This window comes from Lynx canadensis, chromosome C2 (genome assembly GCF_007474595.2).
Source record: "Lynx canadensis isolate LIC74 chromosome C2, mLynCan4.pri.v2, whole genome shotgun sequence".
Taxonomy (NCBI): domain Eukaryota; kingdom Metazoa; phylum Chordata; class Mammalia; order Carnivora; family Felidae; genus Lynx; species Lynx canadensis.
Genome location: NC_044311.2, coordinates 88,693,177 through 88,716,494, shown reverse-complemented (window position 1 = coordinate 88,716,494; position 23,318 = coordinate 88,693,177). Strand labels below are relative to the sequence as shown.

General features: G+C 38.3%; 1 protein-coding gene across 1 annotated transcript in view; it reads left to right on the top strand.

The window, feature by feature from the left end:
• UMPS (uridine monophosphate synthetase) overlaps nt 1–23,318 on the top strand; it is a 32,567-nt gene that overhangs the window by 7,566 nt on the left and 1,683 nt on the right. The window contains exons 2-5 of the mRNA XM_030329771.1: nt 1,376–1,529; nt 3,306–3,983; nt 6,135–6,310; nt 7,946–8,060. Of these exons, the coding sequence (XP_030185631.1) occupies nt 1,376–1,529; nt 3,306–3,983; nt 6,135–6,310; nt 7,946–8,060 (1,123 nt within the window). The remainder of the gene's footprint in view (nt 1–1,375; nt 1,530–3,305; nt 3,984–6,134; nt 6,311–7,945; nt 8,061–23,318) is intronic.

Sequence of the window (23,318 nt, the reverse complement as noted above, 5' to 3'; positions counted from 1 at the left end):
CATGTATGAGTTGGCCATTTGTGTTCTCTAGAGAGAAGTGTGTTTGAGTCCTCTGCCCATGTTTTAATTGGATTGATTGTTTTTTTTGCTATTGAGGTATGTGAGTTCTTTATATATTTTGGATATTAGCCCCATAGCAGATAAATGATCTGCAAATACTTTCTCCCATCTAGTAGGTTCTTCATTTTGTTGGTGGTTTCCTTTGCTGTGCAGAAGCTTTTTAGTTAGATGTAGTCCCACTTGTTTCCTTTTGTTGCCTTTGCTTTTGGTGTCAAATCCAAAAAATCATTGCCAAGACCTATGTCAGGGAACTTACTGCCCATTTTTTTCTAGGAGTTTTTATTGTTTCAGGTCTTACATTCAAGTCTAATCCATTTTGTGTTGTTTTTGTGTATGGTGTAAGATAGTGGTCCAGTTTCATTCTTTTGCATGTGGCTGTCCAGCTTTCCCGACACCATTTTTTTAAGAGATTGTCCTTTTCCCATTGTATATTCTTGGCTCCTTTGCCATGAATTAATTGACCACATAACTATAGGTTTATTTCCGGGCTCTGTTCTGTTCCATTGATCTATGTGTCTGTTTTTATGCCAGTACCACATTCTTTATTACCCTAGCAGCTTTATAGTATAGTCTGAAGTCAGGGAGTATGATGTTTTCAGCTTCATCTTTCTTAAGATTGCTTTGATTGTTTGGTGCTTTTGGGGTTCCATACACATTTTAGTATCGTTTTTTCTATTTTTATAAAAAATGCCATTGGAATTTTAATAGGGATTGCATTATATCTGCTTTGGGTAGTATGGACATTGACAATTCATAAGTAAGGAATACTATTGCATTTATTTCTGTCTTCACTTTCTTGCACCACTGTCTTACAGTTTTCAGTTTACAGGTCTTTGATCTTGGTTAAATTTATTCCTGGGTATTTGATTCTTTTTGATGCAAATTAAACAGTATTGTTCTCTTAATTTCTTTTATGAAACTTTTCACTGAAGACTTCTTTCAGGCAGAAAATGTAGCTAGCAGGTTATAGAAAGGTTTAGATAATCAACTCATAATGGATTACTAAGGGAAACTGGGAGAACTGGGAACCCTTCTTGGTCTTTGGGGTCAACATCATAGCCTTCCCTAACACATACCATGTTGCCCTCAGAGTAGACCCTGAGTCGTCTAGACAAGTGGGTTCATTCTTGTGTTTTCATATTTGTAAACTGGAATTTATAGAGAGGGTACCATTTAACAAAAAGGCATACATATTTTTCTGATCAAGTTTGAGGATATCCCCTATGGGGTTATTACTGTCTTTAATGTTCTGTTAACATGATTTATATACTATTCAAGATAATAATATATAGTTTATGTGTTCATTTTCTTACAGGTTGCAGAAATTTTATTCCAAACTGCCCAAAATGTGGGAATCAATTTTGACACTGTGTGTGGAGTACCTTATACAGCTTTACCATTGGCCACAGTTATCTGTTCAACCAACCAAATTCCAATGCTTATTAGAAGGAAAGAATCAAAGGATTATGGTAAAATAAAAGTAGTATAAACTTTAAGTTGATATGTAACCTGATAATAGAATTTTTTCATTTTCTGGGCACTGATGTTTACCAAAGTCACCTTGAATATTCTTCATATGAAGGTCCTTTAGAATTGGTTAACTATTACTGTAAATCACCTTCCTTTCCTTTAGATTCTAGGGGTGAAATGTTTTGTATTGACTTAACAATTTAAAAAAAAAAATGCTTGTTTTGCCCCACATGTATGAAACCCAACATTTTTAACCAGTCCTTCCCTTACCAGCAGAATGTTCTAAGAGATTGTACTTTCCTAATATGTTTGTTTATAATTTAAACTGCATAAAGAGAAATGCCACATAAAATTCTCTAAATGAAGATATTTTTTTCATGAGTCCTTGGCAGGAGGTTATCAGGTGTGTGTTTTATACATATGAGCTTGCTTTAAAAACAAAACAATCTAGGGATGCCTGGCTGGCTCATTTGGGAGAGCATGAGACTCCTGATCTTGGGGTCTTGAGTTTGAGCCCCATGTTGGGTATAGAGATTACCAAAGAAAATAAATCAATCTAAAAATATTGGAACTGACTTCATATTTTTTCTTATTTGATGACATTAAGGAATTAATAGGTCTTTTTGTTTTATGTTGGTGTGATAGTGTTTTTAATAGAGTCCTTACCTTTTACAAGCTGCGTTTTAAAATTTTTTATGATGAAAATCATATGATATCTGGAGTTTGCTTCTAAATATTGTGGAGGGAGGGAAGGGGGGGTGGGGATGTAGCTGAAACAAGATTGACCATGAGTTAAGTGGCGAAGTATTTATGGGTGTTTGTTATACTTTTTTTCTAGTATTGTTTGAAATTCTCCATTTAAAAAAGCCTGTCTGTATGCGTCCTGCCCATTAGGAAACTGTTGTTTGTCTTTATTATGTTTTTAAAAATATTTCTTAGAATAAGATCAGCAATTGTTAAATATGTATATAAGTATCATAGGCTTATGTACTAGTCTAAGCTGATTCAGTTCAACTTGCTCTTTCAAGGGGAGGAAAGGAATGGGGAAGGGCAAGGATGGTACCTGTGATAAAGCTCAAACATTGGGCAAATTGCTCACCAATTCTTAGGTTTCAAATTAAGACAAATTTGGTAGTAGAAACTATAAAATGAGTCTATAAAGTCTATAGCCTTAGATACTTAACATTTTGTAGATTATCTGAAAGTAGTCTATAGTAGGGCTTGGAGTGGGGAAGTACATTCACTCACATTGCATTATATATTCGTAAAGTTGTAGTGATCTAAATGGTTGCTGAATATTTTTTTTCCTGAATTTATTTCTCAAAAGGCTAGTTAGTTGATCTTGAGTAATGAACTTGTTTGTTGATGGAAGAAAAAGGAATGATTTCATTGATGGTACTGGGTTATTGTTTCATAACTTCTTGATCTAGGTAGGTTATCTTGCATTAAGAAACCCCATATTTGAAATTTTGATCATGAACATGTTAAGTGGTGTTCTATTTACACTATAAAGTAATTTGCTAGTTTTACTGAAAATATTCTATATATGTAACTTTGGCAATTTTCAGATACAGGGACACTGAACAAAATGGTGTCATGGCTCATTGAAGGTTTGTCAGGAATAAAGTTAAAGTAGCTGTGAAGTAGATTATCAGAAAATAAGATTTAGATCATCCACCTCTTCATAAATACATGCCAGATTTATAATGTAAGATACGTCTTGAGTTGGCTGAAATATGTAATTTTAAATTGAAATAATTGTTTTTTTTTCCTAGGTACTAAGCGTCTTGTAGAAGGGGCTGTTAATCCAGGAGAAACCTGTTTGATCATTGAAGATGTCGTTACCAGTGGATCTAGTGTTCTGGAAACTGTTGAGGTTCTTCAGAAGGAGGGTTTGAAGGTCACCGATGCCATAGTGCTGCTGGACAGAGAGCAAGGAGGCAAAGACAAGTTGCAGGCACATGGGATCCATCTTCACTCAGTGTGTACATTGTCCAAAATGCTGGAGATTCTCGAGCGACAGAAAAAAATTGATGCTGAGATGGTTGAGAGAGTGAAGAGATTTATTCAGGAGAATGTTTTTGTAGCAGCTAGTCATAATGGTTCTCTCTGTTCTGTAAACAAAGCTCCCGCTCCCGGAGAACTCAGCTTTGGTGCACGTGCAGAGCTGCCCAGGGTCCACCCAGTTGCAGCGAAGCTTCTCAAGCTTATGCAGAAGAAAGAGACTAATCTGTGTCTGTCTGCAGATATTTCAGAGTCTAGAGAGCTGTTGCAGCTAGCTGATGCTTTAGGACCCAGCATCTGCATGCTCAAGACTCATGTAGATATTTTGAATGATTTTACTCTGGATGTGATGAAGGAGTTAACAACTCTGGCAAAACGCCACGAGTTCTTAATATTTGAAGACCGGAAGTTTGCAGATATAGGAAATACAGTAAAAAAACAGTATGAAGGTAAGTATTATTTAGGAATCTACAAAAATACAAATTTAGCTCCAACTGTCTGAAGAACTAAACGAAATGCACTGGCTCACATCACAGAGTCCGGCCATAGAACGGTCTGTTAAGCGTGGTTAGATGTAGGAGCTCAAGTGCAAGTCTTTGGACTTGCCTTCTTGCCATTTTTTAGCTCTGCTTTCTTCTCTCTTGACTTCTTTCTCAGGTAGACAACACTCCTCATTCCTACCCCAAAGTAATCACTCAGGCCTGGGTTATAGAATACCTTTATTAGCTTGGTAATATATGCCCCACTTCTGGTGATGTGAGGTTGTTAACTATAAATTTTTTGAACCAAAGTGTGGTCAAAGGTAGTTTCCCCATAGAAGATGGGTGTGCTGATGCCAGAAGAAGGGGCTGCAGGTCCTAGGCAGACAAAAATGACAGATTTTGGCCCTGGCAGAACACACCTAGTTCTAAATATTTGAAAAATGAAAATTGCAGGTATAGGAAACGATGAAATAGAAGTGTAAAGTTTTAACATTTGCCTTTGGCCAAAAAAAGATCTGTTGGTGTGCTTTTTTGGTTGTTAAATAGGAACTCAAAGCCAGGTATATTGGTTGAGAAAGAAAAACTATTTCTACCCATTATTTTATGCAAGTTTCTGTCATTGTATATGACAGCTTTTTTTTGCTTAAATAATAGCATAAAATGTCTATTAAAAGGTTAATGCTTATCAGCATCTTTAGAGATAACAGTTTTTCTTAAAGTAATAACATGTATGTGCTTAAGCTGTTTCTTCAGGATAGATTTGTGTATGACTTTCTTCCTGTGCTTCAAGGTGTTCTACTGGGGCGCCTGGGTGGCCCAGTCGGTTTAGCGTCCAAGTGTCCAACCTCAGCTCAGGTTATGATCTCCCGGTTCATGGGTTTGAGCCCTGCATAGGGCTGTGTGCTGACAGCTCAGAGCCTGGAGCCTGCTTTGGATTCTGTGTCTCCCTCTCTCTCTGCCCCTTCCCCACTCACACTCAGTGTGTCTCTCTCAAAAATAATAAACATTGAAAAAATTTAAAAGGGTGCCTGGGTGGCTCAGTGGGTTAAGTGTCTGACTGTTGATTTCACCTCAGGTCATGAGCTCAGTATTTGTGGTTGAGCCACACATCGGGCTCTCTGCTGACAGTGTGGAGCCTGCTTGGGATTCTTACTCTCCCTCTTAACCCCTCCCCACTTGTGCGCTTGTGTGCACATGCTCGCTCGCGCTCTCTCGCTCGCTCGCTCTCTCTCGCTCGCTCTCTCTCGTACATGCGTGAAATAGATAAACTTAAAAAAAAAAGATATTCTGTCATCACATTGCTTAGTTTTGACTAATGTAAGAGTTATACAAACTACACGTTTACATACTGTTTTTTCAGAAATCAATTAGGGGTATTGCTGTCAGTTTTTAAAATGAATACAATTGCCTGCTGAAATTAAGAGACCTAAGGAACAAGTAGAACTTTTAAGAGATAGTAAAGTTGCTGAGAGATTCCTGCAGAATGAAAATTTATCATCTTCAGGGGAATTTCAGAATGTTGGTATCTTTGGCCTCAAATGCCCATCTTCACTGGAGTCCCATTTCTTTTTTCTTTTTAAGTTTATTTAGTGTGTGTGTGTGAGTGTGAGTGAGTGAGAGAGAGAGAGAGAGAGAGAAAGCGAGTGGGGGAGGGGCAAACAATCCTAGGCAAGGTCTGCTCTGCCAGCACTGAGTTCAACGCAGGGGTCTGTCTCACGAACCATGAGATCATGACCTGAGCCAAAATCACGCATTGGACGCTTAACTGTCTGAGCTGCCCAGGTGCCCCTGGAGTCCCATTTCTAATTACATAGGTTTTATTGGTGGTCAGAAGTCAGCCTGCAAGGAAAACCAGTCTTAATCAGTGTTATTGATAAACTAAGTGCAGAAATTGTAAGACGTTTTTCTCATTATGATCTTTTAGCCAGCTACCAGGTGAATAGTTTTTCATAGATGGAACCATAGGTCCACTGATGAGCACTAAAATTTTTGAAGTGCTTCACTATGACATTAGCATGTTACTTTGAGATTATTTCTTACTGTAGTTGGTTGGGCAAAAAGTTAGTGGTTTTTATTTGAAAACTTACTTTTTTTCTTTTTTTTTTTTTACCTTCTTAGGTGGTATCTTTAAAATAGCTTCTTGGGCAGATCTGGTCAATGCTCACGTGGTGCCTGGTACAGGGGTCGTGAGAGGCCTGAGAGAAGTAGGCCTTCCTTTGCACCGGGGGTGCCTGCTCATTGCAGAAATGAGCTCTGCTGGCTCCTTGGCTACAGGCAACTACACAACAGCAGCGGTAAGTGACAAAATGGCTGGGGTGACAGGGGGCCCAGGCTGTTGTGCTAGAAGTTACAGGGGAAGAAAACATCTGACATTTAAGATTTATGGAACCTCTGCCAAATTAAAAAAAAAAAAAATCAAGTGTTGTTAGGGTGACAGTAATGCTAGGTGGCTACAGTTTCCTGATAATAGCGTTTTCTATCTTGTAGTGGACACTTAAGAGATATAAACACTGAAATATAAATATTTGGTTAAATATCTACCTATTCTTACTTGGTCTTTAAGATACAATTGTTTTTTTTTTTTTTTTTCATTTTGCCATGAGTTGAAGTTGAAGGGCTTCTTGCCAGACTTGCAGTTTCTCAGAATCCCCTAAGTCCCACAGGGATGCACATTCTCATGACAGCAGCCCAGATGAAGTACTTTTATCTTTTTCAGGCTTTGCTATTGATTGGTTTTGGGTGGGAAAGCTGTAAATTAGAGTTCAGACATACTGTTTACTCCAGTAACTACCCCATTTTTGAAAGTTCTTATAACACTACATGTTAATACCCAACCCCTACACCTACACACCAGAATGAAATTGAATGGATAATTATTTAGTTAAAAAGTTTCTTTACAGGGGCACCTGGGTAGCTCAGTCAGTTAAGTGACTGGCTTTGGCTCAGATCATGATCTCCCATTCCTTGAGTTCGAGTCCCGCGTCAGGCTCTGTGCTGACAGCTTAGAGCCTGGAGCCTGCTTCAGATTCTGCATGTCCCTCTCTCTCTGTTTCTCCCTGCTTGTGCTCCGTCTCTCTCTCTCAAAAAATAAGTAATCATTAAAAAAAACTTCCTTTATAGATATGTTAAAGACTATTACTTTTAAAAGTAATAAAATTTTAGTAAAATGTTAATTTTTAAGCGGGAATTTATTATATTATTTCAAAGACTGGAACTCTGAAGAAATCACATGGCCCTCGGGCCAGGTTTTAACCTCACCCCTATATTGAACATTAATGTGATTTCCCAGATCTCATAGCAGAGGGTCCATGAATCAGTTCTAATATTTGGCACTGGGGTTCTGGGTCTGCCTCAAGTACAAGACATGGCTTGATGGGTGAGAATACTTGGTGGCACGAATGGAACAGTATGAGCCTCATGGAAGAGCCTTCTATAAATGTGAGGAAATGCTATAGAAATTGTGGAGATGAGTTATTGGCAAACGTAGATGAGATTTCTTTAGCCCTTGACAATATGGTAGGTATCTGGATATGGAGTAGTACCCTGTGTGGGTAGGAGTTAGTCTTCAGTTTGGTTTCGTATCATCATAAATGTATTCTAGAGTACTTTCCACATACCCTTTTTAGAAGTAGGTGGGTTCTCAAGCATGATCATGCAGCATCTCAATTTTAGATGCACATGGTATAGGATTCTGTAATGTTTTTAAGGTATGATTAATTGGGAGAAAGGGTTATCTCAGGGTCTTATTAGATAAAATATATAGAGTCATAAATTACTTGTTTTAGATATAATGAGTTTAATATCAGGTGAGATAAGACATATATAAAGTAGAAGTTTCTTATTAGTTAATAGAATCAAGTTTTTACTTGTAGAGCTGTTACTCTGTGTAATTAACTACTTTCTTGTAATCTATATTACGTTCCTTATAGGTTAAAATGGCTGAAGAGCATTCTGAGTTTGTGGTTGGTTTTATCTCTGGCTCCCGAGTAAGCATGAAACCAGAATTTCTTCACTTGACTCCAGGAGTTCAGTTAGAAGCAGGAGGTAAATCTGTTTATTGGTCATGGTTTTTCCAAAATGCTTCTTTACCCACAATAAAATTTTGTTATTACAAAGTTACTAAAGAGAAAGCTTGTTCGCCCAGAACAGTAACGAATGAGCCCTTTGGCTTGGTAATCCGGACCTAGATGTGCAAAATAACTTGCAGGCTAATTTTAGGGTGAAAGTTTAGAGTTACTTTTTGTTGAAATGTGCCTAGAAACTGATAATTTTAGTTTAGTCTATCCCAACTAATGTTCTGAATATGCTGCCATAAAAGGTATTCTATGATCAAGGAAGAATGCTCTAAGCTAACAAAATCCAACATTTATTTCTTTGTTAGAGGACCTTGCAGAACTGTTGACATGTTAATGCGTATTGTGCCTTCTGAGTGTGGAGATAGATGGTTCTTTCACGTCTCCCAAACATAAAACACTTTTAGCAGTCTGAGAAAAGTAGTTATAGTGGAAAAACAGGACAAACACAGTCTGTAGTGAAGGGAGTGATCTGGGTTATAAAAATATGCATTTTTAAATGTCCTGTGGGACTCAGTAAAATGGCTTTGGTTTTGAATGGGGAAGAAATGATGACCTAGAAACATTTTTCCCGAATTGATTTTTGTCCAAGATTGCTTATCACAGGTAGGGGAGTTCATTCTATCCCGTTTTCTCTCTCTTTCCTTCTTTATGGGTTAGGCTTAAGAAGTTGGAGTTGGAAACTATGAAATACAGTAGGGTTCTTCTTAGTTAGCAAAACTATTTAAAATGACAACAGCTGTGCTTGTCTCGCCTCAGTGCAATTTGTCAGGTGTTCAAAAGGTACCTGTGAAAATATTGTGAGCAAAGTAGGTTTTGTATCAGTCATTCTTGTATATATCATGCTCATCTTTCCATTGCACCCTGCATTCCCCAGTCTAGCTTTCCCCTCCAATTGGTGTGTTACATATCCTTCGAAACCTTTGGCTTTGTATATACTCACATATGCAGGTAAAGTTTAGGAGAATGTTTTCTGTATATGTGGCTATATTACATTTTTACATCCAGAGTTAACCTTTTAACAACTACATAGTGTTTCCTAGTTATAACTGGGCTAAAATTGTTTAACCATTTCCCCTGTTGATAGATTTGGACTGTTATACAAACAGTGAACATTCTTGTATATATTTTTGCACATGTGGAGTATTTCTGGAATATTCTTCTAGGCTAAAAACTCCTTGAGGATGAGAACTCTTTCTGAAGATTGCATATCCTCCAGCACAATGCTCCTGTGCTTCATAAATGGTCTGTAAATACTCGTATAAATGTTGAAGGAGTGAACAATACGCTGTATAAGAACAGTTGAAAGGGTTGGTGTGACTGAGACGATAATATGAGAACGTGATGATTGAAGGTATGAGTTTGGTAAACCTTGGTTTTCTTTTTAAACCCCGACATACTAGGACTAGTGGATTCCCGTTAGGTCCTTCAAGGTTAATTATTTTATATAATACCACCATACTTAAGGAAGGTACCACCTTTCGGGGGTTTGGTGGTTTGTTTTTAATTGTGTACTTTAAGCAGAAAACATTATAGAAAGTTAACCAGGAAGAAACTCATAGGCTAATGAAAATTCAGGTAAGTGAATGAATGGCGGCTGAATCCGTGGGGTTAACAAGTATTGGGGGTTTTACAGATTGTATTTGCCACAGAGCAGGCTGCAGCAGAATGACTCACCCAAGTTTGAGACAGCTGCCTTAGTGCTGGACAACTTTGACATTTTAATTTTGCACTAAATGTTTTGAGTCAGATTTGGGTTTCTGGCCCTTCCATTTAGCAGCCATGTATATTTGGACAAGTCACTTCACTTCTTCCGGTCTCATTGTCAAGTGTAAAATGGGAATAATAACAGCGTTGACCTCTTACAGTTGAGAGGCTTACGTGAGATAGTGATGTATAGAATGCACTTCACACAGTGCTATGCTTGTCAACTGTTAATGTTCATTATAAGCCGCCCTAATTCTTTGACTAAAAAGGATCTAGGCTTTTAGGAACATTTAAAGCATCTTGGATTTGAAAGATAAGCCATTTAGCAGAAGAGCTCAAGAACAACAAAATTTAAAAAGAAAAATGTGGGACTCTGGTTCAAGATGGTGATGTAGGAAGATCCTGAACTCCTCTTCTCCCACGAACACACGGAGTCTACAGCTGCGCATGGAACGTTTATCTCTGAAAAAAATCCTAATGTCTGGCTGAGCAAGAACTGTGTATCTGGCAAATGAGAAGAAAACCACATCAAAGTGGGTAGGAGATGCTGGGACTCAGTCTCACCATAAAGCAAACTTAGGAGGGAAGTCAAAACTTGGAGCATCTCCCTGAGGAGTGAAGGAGTTGAATTGCACATCAGGTACTCCCAACTTTTAAGACCTATACCCAAGAGACACAGTTTTGTAAACCAACAGGGCTTATATCCATAAGGCTAGTGGGTGGCTTAGTCGGTTAAGTGTCCAACTCTTCATCTCAGTTCAGGTTTTGATCTCAGGGTCTTTTTTTTTTTTTTTTTTTTTTTATTTTTTTTTTTAATGTTTATTTATTTTTGGGACAGAGAGAGACAGAGCATGAACGGGGGAGGGGCAGAGAGAGAGGGAGACACAGAATCAGAAACAGGCTCCAGGCTCTGAGCCATCAGCCCAGAGCCTGACGCGGGGCTTGAACTCCCAGACCGCGAGATCGTGACCTGGCTGAAGTCGGACCGGACGCTTAACCGACTGCGCCACCCAGGCGCCCCTTGATCTCAGGGTCTTAAGTTCAGGCCCTGCATGGGGGTCTGCACTGGGGGTGAAGCCTACTTTAGTAATCTTAGAAATGTCTCTTAAAGGGCTCAGAGATAGCTGATGGTGCCCAGACTTTAAGTAAAAAAAGGCTCATTTGCTACTGTTAACGTGCTGCCCTAGGGGGCAGGCACCTAATTTAACACATACGTTTGAGAGCCTACAACAACACTTGTCGGGGATAGAGACTGGTGAGCGCCATCTTCATGCTCTTCCCCCGAGCACACTCCACAGTACCAGTATCTTCCAGAAGGGAGTTTTTACACATACCTGGTGTCCTGATTTTTACATCTGCCAAGGCGTTCCCCTTATTTACTCGGACTCACTATATATATTTGATTTTAAATTGGAATTTAAATAAAAACTTGGAGGAAAAAAAGTAAAAAAAAAAAAGTTAAAGACCAGGAGGACTCTTAAAAGCAGCAAGAGCAAAACAACTCCCTTGTATGTATACAAGGGAAGCCCCATAAGATTAAAGATTATCTGTAGATTTTTCAGCAGAAACTGCAGGCCAGAAGAGTGGTGAGATAGATTCAAAGTGATTGAAGAAAAAAAATCTTCCAACAAAGAACTCTCCTCAGCAAAGTTTGGAATTGAAGTATAAGAGAGTTTTCCAGAACAGCAAAAGCTAACGGAGAAGTTCATCATCCCTAAACCAGCCTTATAAGAAATTATTAAAGGGTTTTTTTTTTAAGCTGAAACAAAAGGATGCTAATTGGTAACAAGAAAACATATGAAAGAATAAATCTCCCTGGAAAGGCAAATAGAAGTAGATTAAATGAACTTATTAAAAGGAATTATTTATTTATTTTGAGAGCGATAGTGAGCATGAGTGGGGTAGGGGTAAGAGAGAATTCCAAGCAGTCTCCATGCTGACACAGTACAGAGCCCGATGCAGGGCTGGAACTCACAAACTGTGAGATTGTGACCTGAGCCAAAATCAGGAGTCAGATGCTTAACCGACTGAGCTACCCAGGTGCCCCTAGATTAATCCCTTTTAAGTTAAAAGACAAAAGTAATAAAAAAATATCCTTTAATTCTTGTAGTTACAATTATAAAATGTGATATTGAAAATGTAAAAGGGGGGATAAAAATGTAAAGCTTTATTATTTTTGAGTTTATTTTGAGAGAGAGCACAAGCGGGGGAGGGGCAGAGAGAGGGAAAAAGAGAGAATCCCAAGCAGGTTCCACACTGTTAGGGCAGAGCCTGATGTGGGGCTTGAACTTACAAACTGTGAGATCATGACCTGAGCCAAAATCCGGAGTCAGACATTCAACTGACTGAGCCACCCAGGCACCCCAAAAAAATGTAGAGCTTTAGAATGCTGTCAAACATAATTTGTTAAAATAGATGTAAGTTGTTAAATGTAAGCCTTATTGTAACAACAAAACACATCCTTAATTAGATGCACAGGATAAAGAAATCCAAGCATACCACTTAAGAAAGTCATCAAATTACAAAGGAAGAGAGGAAGAGAAGAACAGAGAGCAGCCAGAAAACAATTTAACGAAATGGTAAAAAGTATATACCTAACAAGAATTATTTTATGTATGTATGTATTAGAGTGTGGGGGAGAGGAAGAGAGAATCCATGCTTTGCACGGAGCCTTATGCGGGGCTCGATCCCACGACTCTGGGATTGTGACCTGAGCCAAAATCAAGAGTTGGATGCTCAACTGACTGAACCACCAAGGCTCCCCTTAACAATAATTACTTTAAATGGACTAAATTTTCCAGTCAAAAGACAGAGTGGCTGAATGGATTTTAAAAACCAGACCTATCCATGTGCTGGCTATAAAAGACTCCATTCAAGTAGAAGCAAAGTATAAGAACTCACTTCATACATAGACTGAAAATAAAGAGATGGGGAAGATATTCCATGCAAATGGAAACCAAAAGAAATAGACCCTTATCAGACCAAATAGACTTTCAAACAATGACTAATGAGAGACAGACTAAGGCATTACATGATAAAGGAGTCATTCCAACAAGAGGATGTAACATTTGTAAATCTTTTTGCATCTGGCATAGGAGCACCTAAAAATATAAATATCAATAGGCCTAGAGGGAGAAATAGTAATACAAGAATAGTAGGGAATTTTAATATCTCACATCAGTAGATAGACCATCCAAACAGAAAACCAGTAAAGGAACATCAGCTTAAAACAACACATTAGATGAGATGGACTTAACAGATATATACAGAACATTCTGTCCAAAAGCAATAGAATAGAGGTTTTTCTCAAGTGCACATGGAACATTCTTCAGGGTAGATCGCATGGTAGGCCACATAATAAGTCTTAAACACCAAAACCAGATAAGAATGCCACAAGAACAGAAAATTAAAAGCCAGTATATTCCTGATGAACATAGATGCAAAAATCCTCGACAAAAGAGCAAACTGAATTCAGTGATATCTTAAATGGATTATGCACCATGGTCAGCTGGAATTCTAAGGACACAGGGATGGTTCAGCTTCTGCAAATCAGTGTGATATACTACATTAACAAAATGAAGGGTAAAAATCATATGATCTCAACACATGCAGAAAGAGCATTTGACAAAATTCAGTATCAATTTATGATAAAGGCCTAAGGTGGCTATAGAGGGAACATACCTCAACATAATAAAGGCCATGGATGATAGGCCTACAGCTAACATTGTATTCAGCAGTGGAAAGATAAAAACTTGTCCTCTTAAATCAGGAACAAGACTTGGATGCCCACTCTTACCACTCTTATTCGACATAGTACTAGATAGAAGTCCTAGCCACAGAAATTAGTCAGAAAAAAGAAACAAAAGGCATCCAAATTGGAAATGAAGATGTGAAGCTGTCAGTCACTATTTGCAGATTATGATATTATTATATAGAAAACCCTGAAAGACCACCAAAAACAGGTTAGAACTAATAAACGAATTCAGTCAAGTTGCAGGATACAAAAATCTTGCATTCTCTGCACTTAATAATCTACTGTCAGAAAGGGAAATTAAGGCCATCGCATTTACAATGGCATTGAAAATAATAAAATACCTAGGAATAAACTTAACCAAAGAAGTTGAAGGCCTGTATACTGAAAAATGTAAGACATTGATGAAAGAATTGAAGAAGATACAAATAAATGGAAAGATACTCATGTCCATGGATTGACAGAATATTGTTAAAATGTCCATACTACTCAAAATATATCAACAGATTCAGTGCACTCCCTATCAAAATTCCAGTGAGATTTTTCACTGAAGTAAAATAAAGTACCCTAGTACTTGTATAGAATCAAAAAAGATCCCAAATAGCCAAAGCAATCTAGAGAAAAAAGAACAAAATTAGAGGTTTCACACTCCCTGATTTCAAACTATAATTACGAAGCTATAGTAATCAAAACAGTATGGTAGTGGTTTAAAAACAGACACAATGATCAGTGGAATACAGAAGAGAGCCCAGAAATAAACCCATGCAAATATGATCAATTGATTTATGACAAAGGAGCTAAGAATATACAATGGGGAAAGGACAGTCTCTTCAATAAAATGGTGTTGAGAAACAGATGTTGGTGAGGATGCAGAGAAAGAGGATCTCTTTTGCGTTGTCGGTGGGAATGCAAGCTGGTGCAGCCACTCTGGAAAACAGTATGGAGGTTCCTCAAAAAATTAAGAATAGAACTACCCTATGACCTAGCAATTGCACTAGGCATTTATCCACGGGATACAGGTGTGCTGTTTCGAAGGGACACATACACCCCCATGTTTATATAGTAGCACTATCAACAATAGCCAAAGTATGGAAAGAGCCCAAGTGTCCATCAATGGATGAATGGATAAAGAAGATGTGGTATATGTATACAATGGAGTATTACTTGGCAATCAAAAAGAATGAAATCTTGCCATTTGCAACAACGTGGATGGTACGTGGATGGAACTGGAGGGTATTATGCTAAGTGAAATTAGAGAAAAACAAAAATCATATGACTTCACTCATATGAAGACTTCAGACAAAACAGATGAACGTAAGGGAAGGGAAGCAAAAATAATATAAAAACAGGGAGGGGGACAAAACAGACAAGACTCATAAATATGGAGAACAAACTGAGGGTTACTGGAGGGGTTGTGGGTAAGGGGCATTAAGGAATCTACTCCTGAAATCATTGTTTCACTATATGCTAATTAATTTGGATGTAAATTTTTAAAAATTAAAAAATTAAAAAAATAATAAAATGGTGTTGAAAACTGGACAGGCAAAAGGATGTAACTGTGTCACTGTCTTATACCATACACAGATATTAATACAAAATGGATTAAAGACTTGAAATAAGGCTTGAAACCATAAAACTCCTGGAAGAAAACATAGGTGATAAGCTCCTTGACATCAGTGTTGGCAGTGATTTGTCTAATCTGACACCAAAACTAAAAGCAACAAAAGCAAAAAATAAGTGGAACAATATTAAACTAAAAATATTCTGTACAGCAAAGGAAATCATCAACAAAGTTAAAAAGCAACTTACTAAATGGGAGGAAATATTCGCTAATCATATATCTGATAAAGTGTTAACACCCAAAACATACAGTAAACTCATGTACATCAATAGCCAAAAAAAAAATAATCCAATTAAAAAATAGGCAGAAGATCTGAAAAGGCATTTTACACAGATGACATACAGATGGCCAACATGAAAAGATGCTTAACATCACTAATCAGGGAGATGCAAATCAAAACCACAGTGAGATATCACCTCACACCTGTCAGATTGGCTACTATCAAAAAGACGAGAAGTGTTGGTAAGGCTGTGGAGAAAAGGGAACCCTTGTCTGCTATTGGTGGTATGTAGATTGGTATAGCCAACATGGAAAACCATGTGAAAGTTCCACAAAAAGTTAAAAATATATGTCAATACTACCCAAGGCAATCTACATATTCAATCCAATACCTATCAAAATAACACCAGCATTCTTCACAGAGCTAGAACAAACAATCCTAAAATTTGTGTGGAACCAGAAAAGACCTCAAATAGCCAAAGCAATCTTGAAAAAGAAAACCAAAGCAGGAGGCATCACAATCCCAGACTTCAAGCTGTATTACAAAGCTGTAATCATCAAGACAGTATGGTACTGGAAGAAGAATAGACACTGAGATCAGTGGAACAGAATAGAGAACCCAGAAATGGATCCACAAACATATGGCCAACTATTCTTTGACAAAGCAGGAGAGAATATTCAATGGAATAAAAACAGTCTCTTTATTAAGGGGTACTGGGAAAACTGGACACGACATGTGGAAGAATGAACCTGGACCACTTTCTTACACCATACACAAAAATAAAATGGATCAAAGACCTCAATGTAAGACAGGAAGCCACCAAAATACTCAAGGAGAAAGCAGGCAGAAACCTCTTTGACCTTGGCCGCAGCAACTTCTTATTCAACATGTCTCCAGAGGCAAGGGAAACAAAAGCAAAAATGAACTATTGGGACCTCATCAAAGTAAAAAACTTCTGCACAGTGAAGGAAACAGTCAGCAAAACTAAAAGGCACTGACAGAATGGGAGAAGATATTTGCATATGACATATCAGATAAAGGGTTAGTATCCAAAATCTGTAAAGAACTTCTCAAACTCAACACCCGAAAAATAAACAATCCAGTGAAGAAATGGGCAAAAGACATGAATAGACACTTCTCCAAAGAAGACCTCCAGATGGCCAACCGACACATGAAAAAATGCTCAACATCACTCATCATCGGAAATACAAATCAAAACCACAATGAGATACCACCTTACACCTATCAGAATGGCTAACATTAACTCAGGCAACAACAGATATTGGTGAGGATGTGGAGAAAGAGGATCTCTTTTGCACTGCGTGGGAACGCAAACTGGTGCAGCCACTCTGGAAAACAGTATGGAGGTTCCTCAAAAAATTAAAAATAGAACTACCCTATGACCCAGCAGTTGCACTAGTAGGTATTTATCCAAGGGATACAGGTGTGCTGTTTTGAAGGGGTACATGCACCCCAGTGTTTATATAAGCACTATCAACAATAGCCAAAGTATGGAAAGAGCCCAAATGTCCATCGTTGGATGAATGGATAAAGAAGATGTGGTGTATATAGATTGTTACTCGGCAATCAAAAAGAACGAAATCTTGCCATTTGCAACGACGTGGATGGAACTGGAGGGTATTGTGCTAAGTGAAATTAGAGAAAGACAAAAATCATATGACTTCACTCATATGAGGACTTTAAGAGACAAAACAGATGAACATAAGGGAAGGGAAACAAAAACAATATAAAAACAGGGAGGGGGACAAACCATAAAAGACTCTTAAATATGGAGAACAAACAGGGTTAGTGGAGGGGTTGTGGGAAGGGGGGGTGGGCTAAAAGGATAAGGGACATTAAGGAATCTCCTGAAATTGTTGCACTATATGCTAACTAAACTTGGATATAAATTAAAAAAATAAAAATTTTAAAAAATTAAAAAAGAACTATCTGACCCATTAATTCTACTTCTATTAATCCAAGGAAAACAAAACACTAACTCAAAATGATACGTGTACCCCCATATTCATTGAAGCACTATTTGTAATAGCCAAGATATGGAAATAACCTAAGTGTCAATGGATGAATAGAGATGTATACGTGTGTGTGTGTGTACCATGGAATATATATACACACAATGAAATATTATGACATAAAAATAATGAAATTTTGCCATTTGTGACAACATGGATGGACCTTGAGGGCATTATGCGGAATGAAATAAGTCAGAGAATGACAGATACCATATGATCTCACTTGTATGTGGAGTATAATACTAGAACAAGTTTCATAGATAAAAAGAATAGATTAGTGGTTGCCAGAGGCTGGGGTAGGAAGTAGGTGAAATGGGTGAAGGGTGTCAAAGGTACATACTTCCAGTTATAAAATAAGTCACAGGGATGTAATGTACAGCATGGTGACTATAATTAGTAATACTGTATTTCATATTGGAAAGTTGCTAAGAGTCTTAATTCTTACCACAGAAAAAAAATTTTTTGTAATTAAGGTGATAATTGTCAGGTAGTCAATGTGATGGCTTGGCAGTGTATACAAATACCAAATCATTAATGTTGTACACCTGAAACTAATGTTATATGTCAGTTATACCTCAATAAAAAAAATTCATCACAGCATTGGAAGTCCTGCTGACAGCATTTAGGCAAGAAAAATAAAAGTCATCTAAATTGAAAAGGAAAGAAAGTAAAACTCAGTAGTTGCAGATGACATGATACTGTACACAGGAATACTTCAGAGATATTGTGGCTTCAGTTCCAAACCAGTGCAATAAATAGTGCCAATAAAGTCAATATTGCCAATAAAGCAAGCCAAGTGAAACTTCTGGTTTCGCAGCGCATATAAAAGTTGTGTTTATACTGTAGAGTATTAAGTGTGCAGTAGCTTTATGTCTAAAACAACAAAGTACATACTTTAAAAATACTTTTAATTTTTTTAACGTTTATTTTTGAGAGAGACAGAGCATGAACGGGGGAGGGTCAGAGAGAAAGAATCCAAAACAGGCTCCAGGCTCTGAGCTGTCAGCACAGAGCCTGACGCGGGGCTCAAACTCACAGACCACGAGATATGACCTGAGCCAAAGTCAGAGGCTTAACTGACTGAACCACCTGGGCGCCCCGAAAAATATTTTATTGCAGGAGCGCCTGGGTGGCTCAGTCAGTTAAGCCTCCAACTTTGTCCCAGGTCATGATTTCACAGTTTGTGAGTTCGAGCCCCGCGTCAGGCTCTGTGCTGGCAGCCTGCTTCAGATTCTGTGTCTCCTCTCTCTCTGCCCCTCTCATGCTCATGCTCTCTCTAAAAACTAAATAAACATTAAAAAAAATTTTTTTAATAAATAAAAATATTTTATTGCTGAAAAGCTAACCGTTATCTGAGCTTTCAGCAAGTTGCAGTCTTTTTGCTGGTGCAGAGTCTTGCCATGATGTTGATGGCTGCTGAGTGATGGTGGTGGTTGTTGAGCATTAGGGTAGCTGTGGCAATTTTTAAAAATAAGACAGCAGTGAAGTAAGTTGATGAACTCTTTCATGAACAATGCTCTCTGCATGCTCTCTGGAGCATGCAGTGCTGTTTGATAGCATTTTTAACCACTAAAAATTGGTGTCAGTCCTTTCAAACCCTGCCATTGCTTGATCGACTAAGTTGAGGTAATATTCTGAATCCTTTGTTGTCCTTGCAACAGTCTTCACAGCATCTTCACCAAGAGTAGTTTCCATTTCCAGAAACCATGTCTTTGCTCGTCCATTAGAAGTAATGGGGCGCCTGGGTGGCTCGGTCGGTTGAGCGTCTGACTTCAGCTCAGGTCATGATCTCTTGGTTTGTGAGTTCAAGCCCCATGTCGGGCTCTGTGCTGACAGCTCAGAGCCTGGAGCCTGCTACAGATTCTGTGTCTCCCTCTCTTTCTGCCCGCCCCCCTTTCTCTCTCTCAAAAATAAACATACATTTAAAAAAATTTTCTTAGAAGCGTCATGTGTTATAGTTTTATCCGGAAACTGCAGCAATTCAGTTGCCTCTTCAGGCTCCACTTCTAATTCTAGATCTCTTGGTGTTTCTACTACATCTATAGTTACTTCCTCCACTGGAGTCTTGAGCCCACAAGGTCATCCATCAGGGTTAGAGCCTGTGATGAATGCTGGTATTTTGACCTCTTTCCATGAATCACAAATGTTCTTAATGGCAGCTAGAATGGTGAATCCTTTCCAGAAGATTTTCAGTGTACTTTCCATCAGAGGAATCACTGTCTGTAGCAGCTATAGCTTTATAAGACCTATTTCTTAAATAATAAGACTTGAAATTTGAAATTACCACTTGATTTATGGGTTTAGAATGGATATTGTATTAGCAGGCATGACGACATTGATGTCATTGTACCTCTCCAACAGAGCTCTTAGGAAATCAAGTACATTGTCAGTAAGCAGTAATTTTTGGAAAGGAATCTTTTTTTCTGAGCAGTAGGTCTTAACAGTGGGCTTAAAATACTCAGTGAACCATGTTGTAAACAAATGTGCAGTCATCCAGTCTTTGTCCCATTATAGAGCACAGGCAGAGAAGATTTAGCATAATTCTTAAGGACCCTAGGATTTTTCAGAATGGTAAATAAGCATGGTCTTCAGGTTAAAGTCACAGACTACATCAGCACCCAGCAAAAGAGGGTCAGCCTTTGAAACTTTGAAGCCAGGTATTAACTTCTAACTATGAAAGTCCTAAATGGCATCTTCTTCCAAAAGAAAGCTGTTTCATCTACATTGAGAATCTGTTGCTTAGTGTAGCCCCCTTCACTAATTAATGAATTGTTGATTACCTGAGCTAGATCTTCTGGATAACTTGTTGCAGCTTCTACATCAGCACCTGCCTCTTCACCTTGTACTTTATGCTATGGAGACAGCTTCTTTCCTTAAAACCTCATGGGCCAACCTCTGTTAGCTTCCAGCTTTTCTTCTGAAGGTTCCTCACCTCTCTCAGCCTTCATAGAATTGAAGAGAGTTAGGGCCTTGCCCTGGATAAGGCTTTGGCTTAAGGGCTGGTTCAGTCTTTGATCCAAATCACGAAAACTTTCTCCATATCGGCAATAAGGTGGTGTTGCTTATCTTTCACGTGTTCGGTAGAGTAGCACTTTTACTTCAAGAAATTACTTCAAGAATTTTTCCTTTGCATTCACAGCTTTGCTGTTTGGTGCAAGAGGACTAGTTTTCAGCCTGCCTTGACTTCTGACATGACTTCCTTGCTGTTCTTAGTCATTTCTAGCTTTTGATTCAAAATGAGAGACATGCAATATTGCTGTGTCTCAGAGAATAGGGAGGCACAAGAAGAGGGAGAGAGATGCTGGTGGAGCAGTCAGAACACACATTTATTAATTTCACCATCATATATGGGCAGTCTGTTGTGCCCCACAACAGTTGTGTTAGTAACATCAAAGATCGCTGATCACAGATTACTATAACAATGATGAAAAAGTTTGAAATATTGTGACAAGTACGAACATGTGATAGAGATACAAAGTAAGCACAGGCTATTGGAAAAATCAGGTCAATAGACTTGTTGAATACAGGGTTGCCTCAAACCTTCAATTTGTAAAAAACAAAAAAACAAAACAGTATATGCAAAGCACAGTAAAGTGAAATGCAGTAAAACAAGGTATGTCTCTACAGAAAATCTGAGAGTCCACCAAAAAATTATTAGAATAAATGAATTCAGTAGAGTTGCAGGATACAAAATTAACATGCAGAAATTAGTTGTGTTTCTATGTGCTGATAATAAGCTATCAGGAAGAGAAGAAAACCCATTTACAATTGCATCCAAAGAAATGAAATACCTAGGAATAAATTTAACCAAGGAAGTCAAAGACCTGTACTCTGAAAACTGTTAAGACATTGGTGAAAGATTTGAAGATGATACAAATGTAAAGTATTATGTGCTCATGGATTTAAAGAATTATAAAATGTCCATACTACCCAAAGCAATGTACAGATTCGGTACAATCTCCATCAATACCAATGATATTTTTTACAGAACTAGAACAAAGAATCCTAAAATTTGTATAGAACCACAAAAGACTTTGAATAGCCAAAGCAGTCTTGAGGAAGAGGAACAAAGCTGGAAGTCTCATGCTTCCTGATTACAAAGCTATAGTAATTGCAGTAGTATGTTATTGGCATGGAAACAGACACATAGATGAATGGAACAGAAGGGAGAGCCCAAAGATAAAGCCACTCTTACCTGGTCAACCTATGACAAAGGAGACAAGAATTCACAATGGGGAAAAGATAGTCTTTTTATTATTTTTTAAAATGTTTATTTATTTTTTAATGTTTGTTTTTGAGAGAGAGAGAGAGAGACAGAGACAGAGTGTGAGCTGGGGAATGGGCCAAGAGAGAGGGAGACACAGAATCTGAAGCAGGCTCCAGGCTCCGAGAGCCCGATGCGGGGCTCGAACTCACAAGCCGTGAGATCATGACCTAAGCGCAAGTCGGACACTTAATTGACTGAGCCACCCAGGTGCCCCATAATGTTTATTTTAGAGAGAGACACAGTGTGAGCAGGGGAGGGGGCAGAGAGAGAGGGAGACACAGAATCTGAAGCAGGCTCCAGGCTCTGAGCTGTCAGCACAGAGCCCAATGCGGGGCTCGAACCCATGAACTGTGAGATCATGACCTGAGCCAAAGTCAGATGCTTAACTGACCGAGACACCCAGGTGCCCCAATAGTCTTTTTAATAAGTGGTGCTGAGGAAACTGTACAGCTACATGGAAAAGAATGAAACTGGACCACTTCTTAAATCATACAAAAATAAATTCAAAACGTATTAAACTTGAAAGTGAGACCTGAAGTTATAAAACTCCCAGAAGAAAACATAGGCAATAAGCTCTTTTAGCACTATTTTTTTTGACAGGTCTCCTTAGGCAAGGGCAACAAAAACTAAAATAAATGGGATTGCATCCAACTAAAAAGTTTTTGGACAGTGAAGGAAACCATCAAATAAAAGGTACCCATTGAATGGGAGAAGGAATTTGCAAGTAGTCATATATCAGATAAGAATAAAAGGTTAATATCCAAAATATATAAAGAACTTAAACATTTTATTAAAAAATGGGCAAACGACTTGAATAGACATTTTCCCAAAGGAGACAGGTAGATAGTGGTCAGCAGGTACATGAAAAGATATCAGCATCACTAATCATCAGGGAAAATACAAATCAAAACCATAATGAGATAATACCTCATGCCAGTCAGAGTAGCTAATATCAGAAAGACAAGAAATAACAAGTGTTCACCAGGTTGTGGAGAAAAGGGAACCCTAGTCCACTAGTGTTAGTAGGAATGTAAATTGGTATAGCCATGGTGGAAAACAGTACTGGTTTCTCAGAAAATTAAAAATAAAGCTGTCATACAATCCAGGAATTCTAGTTCTGGGTATTTATCAGAAGGGAAAAAATCCCAGTTTGAAGAGATATATGCACCCATATATTCATTGCTGCATTATTTACAGTAGCCAAGATAAGGAAGCAACCTAAGTATCCATCAATAGATGAATGGAGAAAGGTGTGATATATATCTATAATGGGGAAAAAAAGGTGAAGTCTTGCTATTTGCGACATACTGAGGGTATTATGCCAAGTGAAATAGGTCAAAGACCAGTACCTGATGATTTCACTTATATTAGAATCTTGAAAAATCAAACCAAACAAAGCAGAAACACTCATAGATACAGAAAACAAAGTGTTAGTTACTAGTTGAGGGAGCAGTTGGGGAATGGATGAAATAGGTGAAGGGGGGATTAAGAGGTAAACTTCTAGGGGCGCCTGGGTGGCGCAGTCGGTTAAGCGTCCGACTTCGGCCAGGTCACGATCTCGCGGTCCGTGAGTTCGAGCCCCGCGTCGGGCTCTGGGCTGACGGCTCGGAGCCTGGAGCCTGTTTCCGAT